Genomic DNA, 13,458 nt, shown 5'->3' with positions numbered 1-13,458 from the left:
ACCAGTGATCTGGAGCTGTGATTTCATGGACAACCCACTGGCTGGTCCTGATCTGGACCCACTGCCAGCCATAATATGGGCTGGATCTTGAACCTGGATGGAGAGAGAACACGAACATTTCAAACCTCAGAAAATCAAAGGTTAATCTGGTTTTTCACCTGTAGATACATTATTCTGCAAACAAAACCTCCACACTTGTCTGTCCAGCTCCTTTCCACTCCCCCAAAGTACAGAATATGCTTTGCAAAGGGCTCAGTCTCTATTACACAACCTGTAACTGCTCAGGTCCAAGGCAAAAGAGGTCTTTTGATTTTGTCACTTCAATTTGCCAATTAACTGAGTCAGTGATGTTCTAATTGCTAAGTTTGCTGTTCCTCTCATGTCTTGAACACCTGCCTGTTTTGATGTCGTAACTCCTGGGTAAGTTTATCTTCCCATGACAAGTATTACTTGGTTTTTAAAAAAAAAAAAAACACAACAAAACAAACAAACCAACCCACAATCCACAAGTACAGCAAAAAGACTGAAAACAAATTATTAAATTAAAAAGTGAATTTCAAATTTAGAGCTACCTGCTTTTGTATGTTTTTTGTTTTCCCCTGGTCAGATCAAGTCTACAGATGGGCTGTAACTCTACAAAGCAGTCAACTAGAGAAGGAAATACATCACTTTAGAAAGAGGGCAAGACAACCTTCAGTTCCTACAGCTACCACAGCCCAACCCTCCCACCTGGGCTGGCCTGATCCTCCCACCCAGGCAGCACATGTCCCTCCTACCCTTTGAACTCAGTATTTGCTTTTGGGGGCAGGGGGAGAAAGTGGACAATATACATTACAGAGCCTCCATATCAACCAACAGAAATGAAGTGGTGTGCTGTTATATTAAGACCAGGCATCCCTTTGGAATATCCAGATATTCCTGTCTCCAATTCATTTTTACGACACATTTTCAGCTTAACATCCCCTCCCAACTGAAGTAGATATAAGACTCTACAGCACATAAACCAGTGGATAACAAATGGAGCATTGAAGACTCCAACTTGCCTGCTGGACACAGCTCCATCTCTGTCCTGCTGTGTTCCCTCCTTTGGGGCATTTCCACAGTGCTCATAACCCACTCAAGGCATCCCTGCCCCTCAGTGCTGGCTCTCAGGGCATTCTCTGCACACAGCATGACCCCAGCAGGGACAGGAACGGGTTGGCTTCAGCTGCTGCTCCCTCTGCCTGGAGCCAGAAGGCCGTGTGTGTGACCTGAGCAGCTGATAACACCACAGGCAGCTTGTCTCACCTCGGGCACACCCAGCCTCTCTGGGCCAAGCAAACAACAATTTGTACCAGGAGACCAGATCTGAATATGGCAACTTTCTTTTTAGAGGCTGCAATTTGAAGCAAAGGTCTGTATACTGTGACAGTTGCTGTGAAATTGGTAATTCCATGGGTATTTGGAAGTGGGGAAATGGGAAGCTCTTGCATCCTACAACTTGCTGATGCCAGTGTTCCCCACTGCAGAACGTGACACCACCAAAACCAGTGCTAACCACTGCTTAAGTAGCATCTGGTGTTAATAGTTCAATTACTGAGTTTCAGATGTGAATCACACAAATCTAAATTGAGCTAGAGTGAAAAAGCTCTTAATAGAAGTATTTAAAAAGTAGCTTAAATTTAAAACATTTAGAGGACAATTCTTAACTCTGATCCTGTGACTAGTTCTACCAAACACCCTGGGCATCCTTTACATTTCAGGAGAACAATCAGATCACATCTAGACCAACACTGAAATGGTCTGGAGGAGTTCAGATGTTCAGAAGAGCTGCTATTTCCCACCTGGAGCAATAACACTGCCCAGAACACACCTGTGATCACTGAACAATACAATGAGCATTTACACCTCACAACAGTCATTCAGAAGCACATGGGAAGGGTAACTTTCATTTCTAACCTGCAAATACACTTATTAAAATGATTCTAGGAACACTTGAGCATTTTGATTGAGAATGTGCAAAAAAATCCAGCAGCTTAATCCCTTCTAAAATGAGTGTCCTGCAGCCACCTCCTAAGTTAACACATGTGGATGTACAAGTGTGTGTCAGGAGACACAGCCTTCACCAACGACTGCCTTAAGGAAAATCCCAGGAATCTACTGCCTCCCAATATTTCCAAACCCATGAAACTACATCACACATTGTTTAAGTTCTCTCAGCTGCCAGAAAGCTTCTAATTATTTTTGAACAATAAAACTGAAGAGCCTTAGTTTTTTGGCACACTTGCTAAAAACCCAGTTAAAGCAAGATCCATTAATCAGCCAGGAAAAAGGAGAGTTCCAGAGGAAGAAGCAGCAATTTACAAAGTGCCCTGCACTTCAACAGCCCTGTTTCTCTTTCCATGTTTTCCAACACCTTGACTCCAATGCCTCTTCTACTCCCCTCAAGGGCCAGCTGAAAAGGCTCCACAAGTGGAATAGCTGGTTCCATGCCAGGCTTCCAGCCAGGAATAATCACTGAACACCCACTGCAGTTTTTCTCTCAGCTGGGCACTAATTCCAGTCCCTTCCCTCCCATGCCTGGACATACTCTACCCAGGGTTTTCACAACTCACAGAAATCTAATCAACGTTGACACCTCCACCAACTTCTAGCTGGAATGGATCCATAATTAAGGAAGTCTGCAGTGGGACACACAGGAAAAGAGAAGAAGAGAGCAGGACTGGCAGGAATTACATAGACCTCAATTTCTTAGGAAACAAAGCTACAATTGATTAAACCAAATAAGAATCCACGGTGATTAATGAACTAGGCTTCGAAAGAAGCACAAAGAGTGCAAAAGGCAATAACCTCACCAGTCACACACATCCAGCTGATTTCTGTATTTAATTAAAGTTTAGCATTTTACTTCTCTTTGTTTATATAACAAATACACCAAACAGATTTGTGTGCAAGAAACTACTGTATTAACAGTTTATTTTTAATGGTAACGCTGCAGATGATTTCAACCCAAAACCAGCCTAGGGCTACTTGTAAACTTAAGCACAAAATAAGAAAACATATACTCCTCAATCATTATTAAAGTATTTCCATTTAGTTTTATTACAATACAAACAATATTTAGGATTCTGTGAAAAGCAAATGTCTTTATAAATTCAGTGTAATGCAACAAGTACTTTCACAGGTTGAAACTATAATTTCAAACAACTGAGAATGCACATTTAAGTTTTTTTTCTGCAGTAGAAAATTACACACATCTTCATGGATATTTAGGGATTTGGTGTGGTTTGGGTTCACTTTGGGGTTTTTTTGTTGTTCTGGTTTTGTTTTAAATTATAGTAAACTCCTACTGTCATTTTTCTCCCAGATGCTGCTACCCACTTCCAAGAAACCCACCAGAATCTGAAATTCAGGAACATTAAAGCTGAAAGGTTTTACAGCTGTGACAGAGCAGGGCAGTGCAATGGATATTCAGAGCACAATCACACAAGTATAAATTTTCTCAGAAATGAACCAGACAAATTCTCTAGCATATAAGGAGACACAGTTCAGAAGGAATATCTTGTTGTTAAAAATAAACCACTCAATGTGGCTCCATACCTACTCCCCAGGAGGTTTAGCCTTATAACATCCTACTCTAACATGTAAATTATTAGATAAATTATGCTCAGCTTCGTAATTGCCTCTGCCATTGCTGCTACTCAGGCAGGTTGGAACAAACGTTGCTTTAAATAAATCTGCCTCACAGTAGGAAAGGCAGACCAGGCATCCTTTGGGCACTGTCTGATCCCCCCTGGAGCCTTCCCAGCCTCCCCTCGGCAGTGGAGATGCTGCTGGGCCAACCTGCTCCAGCTGCTGGGGCATTTCAATCCCAGGAGCTTGGAAGGAGCTTCTTACCCCAAAAAATCAGGGAGTATAAACAGAAGAAAAAATGCTACCAAAGGCTTGAGAGATCTTCAGTGTCACACCAATTTATCTGACTTTATTCAGTGATGGAATTCATCTGGTAAAGAATATTCAGTGATGGAATTCATCTGGTAAAGAACTGACTTAGTGTCACAGGAATTTTGTTTCATATTTATTTAAAAGAATCGAAGACATGTAGGTGAGAATGAAACCCTGTGACTGTGTATTGCACCCTCAGCTTTGAAAATATGTTGGCACATGCTCTGTATAATTCAAAAAATACTGAAATAATTGCACATTGTTGGCTGCTGTGAGCCTTATGTTTAGTAATTACTTTTAAGAACAGGCTCAACTGCTCTTTACAGGTGTTCTAATTCAAAGTGCATTTGCTGCTTCAATAATAGAGACAAAAAAATTGCATAATGAAAAAATTTCTTTCACACACCTGGTAATTTTATCAATGGTTTTGAAAACCTCTCTACGTAATAGGAGTAGAGACTTCTGGAAAGAGCATAAAATATACAAAGTTTTGTTTACAAACCTGCATATAACACCAACAGGTACGTGATAAATACGTGCACTTTATGCGTGAGAAATTAGAAAAATGCTTTGTCTCCTTCCCCCAAAACACTGAAGCCTCTTTTTAACTGAAGACATGCATATTGTGGAAAAGGGTTTTTCTCTTTAATGTTAGCTGTGAATACACAGAGCCCAGGCAGAGACAGCAAGTTTGGCAACTTACTTGCTTAGCAAATTTGCAGTTACTTTAACTGTTCAACTTTCATCTTTAAAGTAAAACATGGTTTGACAAAGCTGGTTTTAGTGGTTTACACTTTTTTTTCTCCTTAAAATAAGTTTTTAGGCCATGGTCAGGTTTGCCCAAACAAATCAAAAGACAGACAGAAAGGCAGAGAGTGCTGAGTAATCAACCAGGGAGAAAAGAATAGACCCAGATTATGAGTGTTGAGTACAGGTTGGAAAGGGAAGCAATCCTGAGGTTTGCATCAAGGGATATTTATATGAGGGATGGAACAGAGGGTTTAACACAAAGGGCAGCCTGGCTCCTTTGGTGCTGCTGTGAGAGCAGCACTACCCCCTTTACTGGGGAGGCTGGAAAATCCCAGCAGCCTGTGCTGTATCACAACTGCTGACACTGAAAATGCCCATTTTTGAACAAATGTGAAATCTGTGCTGGACACAGACCCTGGAGTTCTGAGCTGTGTGGTCTCCCCTGGCAGAGGCAGCACAAGCACAGCTCCCTGCAGCCCCACACTCAGGTTATCCAGCTGCACTGGGAACAGCCAGGGAGATCCCAGCCCGGAGATAACACTGGAGCCAGTTCAACACACTGGCTAAAAATGTATTTGTGGGGAATACAACTGAATCAGTTTGGGAAGCAAACCAAGTGACATGACCTTCAGAGGCTGCAAGGAGGGAAAAGCAAGATATATAAACCACAAAACAAAGGAAAGGAGGTGCCCAACTCTTGTCCCGTTTCTACACTGGACTTGCTAATGAGAAATCCTTGACACTGCAGTAGAAACTTCATCCATTATGTGTCTTCAAATTGTGTCCTTTGATTTTTTTTTCCATATCTGATCCATGTATACAGTGTATACAATCCACTGTACTTCTGGCTCAACACTTATTTTTTTACATCTCTTTACAGAGGATCATTTCTGCACCCTTTCAAAGCACAGTGATGTATCAGAGTCAGAAGTCACAGCCCCTCTAAATCAACAGGTCTAATTCTACAAGTGAGATTATCTGAATCTGTTCTCTAGAACTGAATTTATTGAATCTTTTTCTGCTGTGAGCAAACACACCTTGTAGAGAATGTAGTGGAGATGTTCCATTGAGATGAACAAAGAAATGGAAGTGCAGGTCTAAAATCAGCAAAACAAAGGCTAAAATGGCTTCGATTGATAACAAAAGACACTCCTTGCAGGAATAAAACTGAGGAGTGTTTGTGTCAGGGCCAGGATGCCTTCGCTCTGATAAGACTCCAGCAGATGCCTGGCCAGCAAAACAGCCTGTGCTTCAAAGAGCAAATTGCCAACAGGGTCACATCACATATGTCATTGCTTTTCCTGTCAGCCCAACAGAAACATACTGTAGCTTTAGAGACACGGATATTCCAAATAAGGAAAATACAACCAGCATCAGCCTTCACTGAAGATTTCTGGGGGCTGAACTAAGCCAGATCCTAGAGCAAAGGACTAGCACAAAACAGCTCTTGACTCCCAAAGGATATAAAATATCCGTCTATGAAGGAGTTTGTTGTCACCAACAGGAAGCCAGAGCAAGATAAACAGTGCCAGATCCCATTAGTTCCATCCTCCATGGAGCACACAAGTGGCACTGGCTGTCCCAGCTAAACACATGGAAATGTCCTGGTGTCTGAGAGCACTGGGGTGTGAGAGGGGAGTAAACGAAATGTGTGGGAGAATGAGAGTGAGTGAGTGAGTACAGTCAATGTGAGATCTGAAGAGTCAGTACCACAGTCCCTTCCTGCAAAGTCTCACACTGGGTTTTGTTTTACCAGTTCCCTCTGACCTCAATGCTACATGAATGGTAACGTGTGACAGCACATGGATACCCTACAAAAGCATCAAAAAAGGACTGTGTCACCAACAGATTTTAAATTACAGCAGCAAAGACTAAGGAACTAAACACTAACAGCCTCAGACACCTTTTTTAGAAACAATTATTTATGCAACAGTAATCCTGAGTGCTGATTCCTTGTTTTTCCTAAATATCTACCACTTCAAAAAGAGAACTGAACATTAGAATCCAAACTGAACACTTAGAATCCTAAGTTTCTAAGCTGGCAATGCTGAAAAACATTTAACCTGCCTGTCAAAACAAAGACATTGCCCAAGGAAAGGCAGAGTAAGGCTGGAAATGTTGTGGCCAGACACTCAGTGATATTCACACTGTAACTCTTCCCTCAATACCTGGGATCACCAGCGTTCCTTGGTTAGAAAAACTGGTCCATCAGCTTCAGAGGAGAGCAAAATGCTTCCAACACTGCCTGCAATCCAAATTAAACTGTCTTCAGGCCTCTTAATCTGAAGACTTATATCAAAATTATAGAGAATTCAGTCATTAGCATTTCTCTGTAGCGAGAAGCCTCCTTGTAAAACCTGCACCTCAGCAGAAAGAGTTCATCTGACTTTTTGGTACACACAGGTAGCATTTGACACTGAATAAAAGGATTGGGGAAAAGACATGTAAAGAAACAGAACTGCAACACGCAAAATTCAAAGAAAAAACCCACGTAATTTAACAGTTTTTCCCTCTTTCAGTAGTACATCAGTAACTCCCAACCAGAGGCTGTTCTTCAGCTAAAACAGGCAGGACAAAAGGGACCAAACAGGCATTGCCACCAACTTAGGTGCCTTTCCAACGAATCTCCTCTCTAACTAAGAGGATGTTAACTTCTACTAACTTTTAAGAGGGGAAAAAAGACAACAGTGTACACGAACATCATATGCCTTGATTCCAAAAAGCCTGGCAAGAGCAGCCACTGCAGAGAGCTGCACAGGATAATTAAAACCATTTGTGAAAACAAAGAGATGGTCTATTTTTGTTTCAGCCATTTCCTTCTCATGGTACAATCCATTTCAAAGAGGACAACAATTCATATATGCAAACCACTAAGCTAAAACTAGTTCACTGCTGTAATCTTTGAAACAGAGCAATCCTTGAAATGGCTGGTTCTTAAACACCCCCATTGGAAAACAAGATCAATTAAACTCAACATGCCTGGTAACCCCCAGGACAGAGAATTAAACCAATGTTGAGAAGACAAAGGAGAAGACAGTGAAATTGGAATAATTTAACTACCACAACCTTAAACAGATCTTTAAATTGCTGGATTTACTGGTATTAACTGGACATTAACTGGATTAACTCCTGCATTTTACAAACCACTGCTTTTAGAAATTCATTTTGGCCTTTAAAATTCCTTTAAAAAAAAATCTTTTGTAATCATACAGCTTCAACACAATCCTGCACTGACTCAGAACTATGTTTCCTCTTTTGTGATGAGATTTCAGGAAAATTTCCAGCAGGAGTTCACGACCAGAACCAAGTTACAATATATGTGGACCAGAAGGGAAGCAGTTGCTCTGCAGGTAGCAAGGTAAGACTTTGCTTTTCATTCAAGAAACCAGATATTCAGGCCAGTTCCTTAATGGCTGAAAGTTTCCAGGTGTCATCCCGGGCTGGCAACACACCCACAAGGTAAAAGCTCAGTTACACAGGTCTGTGCTCTTTTATCTAGTTCATGATGGACAAAACTCTTTTCTAGTCCCTCTCTTCTGGGAGCTGCCCCTGCAGGTCAGGAGTTCTCACTCACTGTTGGTTGCCTTTTCCTGTTCCCCTAAGGTGTGAACACCAGGGGGAAATACCCTTTTAGCATCTCCAAACACCAAAGTTCCTCTGACCTTCCACATTCCTGTCATCAGACTGTTGTTACAGACCTCTAACAAAAAAAAAAAGGCATCAAGTTCTAGCAACTAGAACTCTCGTGTCCTGTAGAAATTAATGTCAGCTTTCCCTCCTTATTCTCCCACTTCCTTGCACTGTGACCCATGTCCCAAATGGATCTCTTGGAAATACAGGTTAAAGAAATAATGAGGGACATCCTTCCTCAGAGAGGTAAAAAGACAGTTTGAAGCAATGTAATGGGCAGGCCTGTAGTGAGAGAGCCCTGACAAGCAACAAACCCTGTTACATTTCACTTCTAAAAAACCCCAATTGTTTTATTTCCAGGTTTCTATAAAGAAAGCACCTAGAAAGTATAAACAACATTTTTTTCAGTGGAAACCTTGGAAGGTAATTTTCTGCAGGGAAAAGCAGACAGTTGAGAGCAGTCACAGTGAAACTGTGAGCTGACAGGGAGCTGAGCAGGTATCCAGAAGCATTTACTGCTCCTACAGAGCACAAATCCCAGCCTTGAGCACTTCAGTCAAATATTCATGGTGGTGCTGGCAACAGGTTATTTTAGACCTTCCCATGACAGCATGCAAAGGAATCTTGAGAACTTTACCCAAAGTCCCTTCCTGCCTGTTGCTATGGGAAAGGGAAGGAAGGAATTTTTCTGGAGGTCTCTCCTTATCACTGCTTCAGCTGTGTGACACAGTAGTGAGGGAGACAGTCACATAAATCCACAAGCTATAAGCTACTTATTCATGTTATTCAATTAATTTTTAATTAGGGCAACAATATAATCTTGATGTGATCACCCAGATCAAAAATATCACGTCAAAAGTTTAAGTTATTTCCCCCCCTTAAGCAATTTTTGTACTTGTAATCTCTTAACTCATGATTGCTGGGAAGAGATAATTTATATTACCCTCCTTTTACTTCTCTTTTTGCAGTTTTAACAATTTTCTTGCAATGCAACGAGTTAGGAGAAACAGTCAGGAAATTAACATTTCCATATTTAAAACAAAGATATTCAAGGATCAAAAGTTATTTCACATAAAACACATGATGAAAACTTGAAAAGATAAAAAATACACCAAAAAAAACCCCCAAAATTTTGCCTGTTATGAAATGCCCAGGAAATTAAGGAGACAAAATCCACTGAGCAGGCACTGACTTTGAAGTGGTGGTACAAAGCCTTGTGAGAAAATTCACCCAGGATGAGAAAAGTGTGTTTGGTTTTACTCTCAGGCATTTCTGCACAGTCTAAACAATTGCCAGGCAGCATTTATCCTTTCATCTCTCAGACCCTTCCCATGTATTTCTGCTCTCCTTATGCTGTGCATTTAAGAAAAACACTGCCTAAAAATGATCTGAAAATAATGTAAATGAAAATGTGTTACTGAAAGAGCACAGGAGGAGACAAGGGTATCTTAAAACAAGAACACAATTCTAGGAATTGGTTTCCAATTTCCTCTCCTCCCCTTTTTTTTAATAGAATCACACATTTGGGCTGGAAAGGGCCTCTGGAGGTCATCCTGTCCAACACCCCCCAAAACAGGGCTAACATCAACGTCAGTGTCTCTAACTTTCAGTACACTCAACTAGGAGCAAAATACAAGTTATAATAAAGGCATCTTACTAGATGTTCATGTTTCCAGATACAATGCCAACAGAGAGAGTGGCTCTGAGGCTTTGCACAAACATATATCCTATTCTCTTAGGGCATAAAGGGCACAGTGCCTTCCATGTCTGCCCATACACATCTCTGGGCCACACTGCTGCTGAAACCTAGCAAAAGAAACTAAACATATAGAGCAGGAAAGCTAAAATACAGAGTTACCTAAAGATGCATTCCTTAGAAATGTCATTCCTCTGGGTACTTGCAATAACGTGGAAAAAGAGTGAGCAAAGAGGTGAACTCCAAAGACAACTTTTTCCAGCCTAAGGGACACCTTCCAATCAAGTTCAATCACCAGCAGCTTCCATTTGATAAGAGATTGTTTACTTCAGAAAACCATATATCAAACTGCTATGCTAAAACCACCAGGACAAATGTAAAAGTTAAACCAACCAAACCAAACAAGATCTATTTTGTTACATGATTTCATTCACAGAAGTGCAGTAATTTTTCCACTACACGTTTGTTCATTCATCTCATACAGCTCTCAGTTGAAAGACTGAGAAGAGTTCCCAAGCTAACTCCTTTGGAGGCATTCTCCAGTTGTTTTCCAAAAACAATTCTGGATTTAGTAAATGCAACAGCTATTAATTTAACACCTTAAAATGTATGTTCCTCTGTGCCTTTTATTAATAACAATCCATATAAATGCTTCCCTTTTTATCAATTTGGGTTTCTTTCTGTTTTGTTTCATTTCTTCTTGAAGACCTTCAGTGCTTCTTCATTTTCAACACTTGTTCATATTGCACACACTCACAGAAAATTAAAATAATTCCTTTCAAAAGTTGCATTTCAAAATAAGACTATTACCCTTTAGCTTGTATCAGCTCATTGCACTGTCTTATGGCTCCTAAGCTTACTGAGGGAATTACTTGCCAAAACAGATCCCTATTTTCTTACAGACCCATTTTCACCTCTTGTAATCATCCTAAAAACTCCTTGCCCACACCTTTCAGAAACACTGGAGCTGACCTGTTTTTTGTTACAGCTTCTCTTAGAGTGGTAACAGCCTTTTCCCAGTGGTGAGGGTCTCTGGGCTCTCCCTGTACCTCCCCAGTCAGATTTGCTGGAGCTGTGCCCACATCCACGAGCAGGGAAGCACCAGAGTGGGGCCAGGCAGACCCAATACCCACAGGGAATACATTTCTGGAGCTCTAGTTTGGAACAGCTCTACCCTGAGTCCTCAGTCCCACACCAGCAGGACCACAGCTTCCAGTTTAGTTTCATCCAAAAGCAGCTCAGCTTCCTTGATCCAGGCTCATTTCACAGGTCAAATCCAAGTGCAGTCTGTGAGAACAGACTTGTATGAATTACAACAATTAAAACACTAATGAAGATGCATTCCCTGTTTCCCTTGCCCTGGTCCTCTCTGCACTCTGGCCCTGTGGAAACCTCCACAGGTCCCAGTTCCATCCACTGATCCGAGCTCTCTCCTGTGCATTACTGCTCTGCTCCTCCTTTCATTCCCCCAGTGTGGACAGGAGTATTTTCACATGGGACCACGTGACTCAGTCACTTCATTTCAAGACTTCCACATTTCACTTCATTTCACAGTTCCAGAGGAGATTCTTTTTCAGCATATTGTCCTTTCTAAAATTGTAAAAAGGAAACCCCCAAATTTCCCACTCTCCATCACTGGGACAGATCTGCTTTGTCCCTTCTTCTGCACAAAATCGAGGCCAGAAAATTGTTCCTACAAAACTACTAGAAAGACATGACCACAGCAGTTAAAACTAGGGGAAAAATCACAGTCTTTTTAGTCAAACACATCAAGATTGCATTTAAAGCTTATATTTAACTTGAATGATGAGTGCTGTAGGCAAAAAAAAAAAAAGTCTGTCAAAGCACAAAGTATTTGTGTCATCAGCCAGGGCAATGGACTGTGTTTCTGAGGCCTAAGTGATGAGCTGGACCACGGAACTACCTGTTCCATGTGGGAGGAAATGCAGTAACTGAGCACTGTATGTAAGCATAAATATTTCTTTCAACAAGGAGGATAAATTTCCAGCAGTATTCAGCATCCACAGAGGTGCTGAACAACTGAAAACAAACTTGCTTTTCATTCTGTGCTCTGGAGAAAATCATTCATCAAAAGTAATCTTTCTAATGAATCTCTGAAGTCACGTTTGGGCTCAGTGAAGCCCACACTGTGCCACAATAAAGCAAAAAGGTCCCTCAACTCCTGTGAGTGACTTTCCACACTCCTGGTATTGCAGTTTAACTTCTCCATTTATGACCTGGACAATGGGACCGAGCTCACTCTCAGCAAATATGCTGATGGAACAAAAATTCCATGAAGTTCTGCACCTGGGGAGGAATAAACCCACACACCAGTAAAGGCTGGGGGCAGCTGGACAGACAAACAACTCTGCAGAAAACACTGGTGCTGTTGAACACCAACCAGCAATGCTTCCTCACAGCAAAAAAAGGGGTCACCAGCAGCCTGGGCTGCATTAGGAAAAGCATTGCTGGCAGGATAGGAAAGCTCTAATTCTGGGCTCCCCAAACCAAGAGTGGCACAGATGTACTGGTGTGACACCAGCCAGGGGACACAGAGATGATGCAGTGATTGCAACACGACATGTGGGCACAGGCTGAGAGAGCCAGGATTGTAAACCTGGAAAAGAGGAATGCTCAGGAGGATCTTATCAGCGTGTACAAATACCTGGAGGGTTAAAAAGCTGGCTGTCCCCAGCAGGGCTCAGGGATGGGACAACAGGCAGTGGGCACAAATTAAAACACAGGAAATTCGATGTAAAAACAGGGGATGGAGTTATTTATTTTACTGAGGTGACTGAACAGTGGGGAAATTGCCAGGAGAGGTTAAGTTGCCATCCTCAGACATTCCAAACCCGACTGAACACGTTACTGACCACTCTGACTGGCCTTGCTTTAAGCACAGGGGTTTGGACCAGACCATGTGCAGAAGTCTCCTCTAACCTCAAGTATTCTGTGATTCTTTGAGTCCCCTAAAACTACCTCAATAATTCCAGTTGTTCCTGTCCTGTTCTTCCTGCTTGTTCTCTTTATGTCTGCCTCGCTGCAGATTCCTCCTCCTCTAGAGACACCTATCAAGAGAGTTAGAGAGGTTATTCTTTTTTTTCAAACTGAGGTTCTCCTTCAGTGCCCAGTTATTGATACAGTTTATGTTTTACTAGTTTGAATAGCACAGACTGCACAAGTCAGCACCTCTTCAGATTCAGCAATCTTCATCTTCAATGTCCCTCTAATTTCTACAGCTTTTCCCAAGTCCTACACTAAAATTCAATGCACAAGCCTACACTAGGTATTTTTTCCCAGTTTTAAAAACTACTTCCATTTCCCTCATTGCTGCTCTCTATTATAAAGAACAAAGTAACACAGCTTGGGTAAATCTACACCATGTGCAGGACTGTACAGACTCCAGTGTTACCTGCCCCAATTATTGACAAGCAGGTAACATGAGACTGAAGAACACA

The 13,458-nt window shown here is 41.6% G+C and overlaps 1 protein-coding gene across 4 annotated transcripts in view; it reads right to left on the bottom strand.

Annotated features, from left to right (window-relative positions):
- ITCH (itchy E3 ubiquitin protein ligase) overlaps positions 1-13,458 on the bottom strand; it is a 55,091-nt gene that overhangs the window by 32,392 nt on the left and 9,241 nt on the right. For 3 of the 4 annotated variants that reach the window (XM_027664033.1, XM_027664034.1, XM_027664035.1), the window contains exon 2: positions 3-93. In XM_027664033.1, coding sequence (XP_027519834.1) covers positions 3-72 — 70 coding nt within the window. In that variant the 5' untranslated portion in view covers positions 73-93. Of the gene's footprint in view, positions 1-2; positions 94-12,979; positions 13,069-13,458 lie in introns of all 4 variants that reach the window. The other variant, XM_027664036.1, reaches the window with a different exon arrangement.

This window comes from Corapipo altera, unplaced genomic scaffold, assembly GCF_003945725.1.
Source record: "Corapipo altera isolate COAL_440 unplaced genomic scaffold, ASM394572v1 110, whole genome shotgun sequence".
In the NCBI taxonomy this organism is placed as follows: Eukaryota; Metazoa; Chordata; class Aves; order Passeriformes; family Pipridae; genus Corapipo; species Corapipo altera.
Note: the sequence above shows the minus strand (reverse complement) of the source record. Positions and strands in the feature narration are given on the sequence as shown.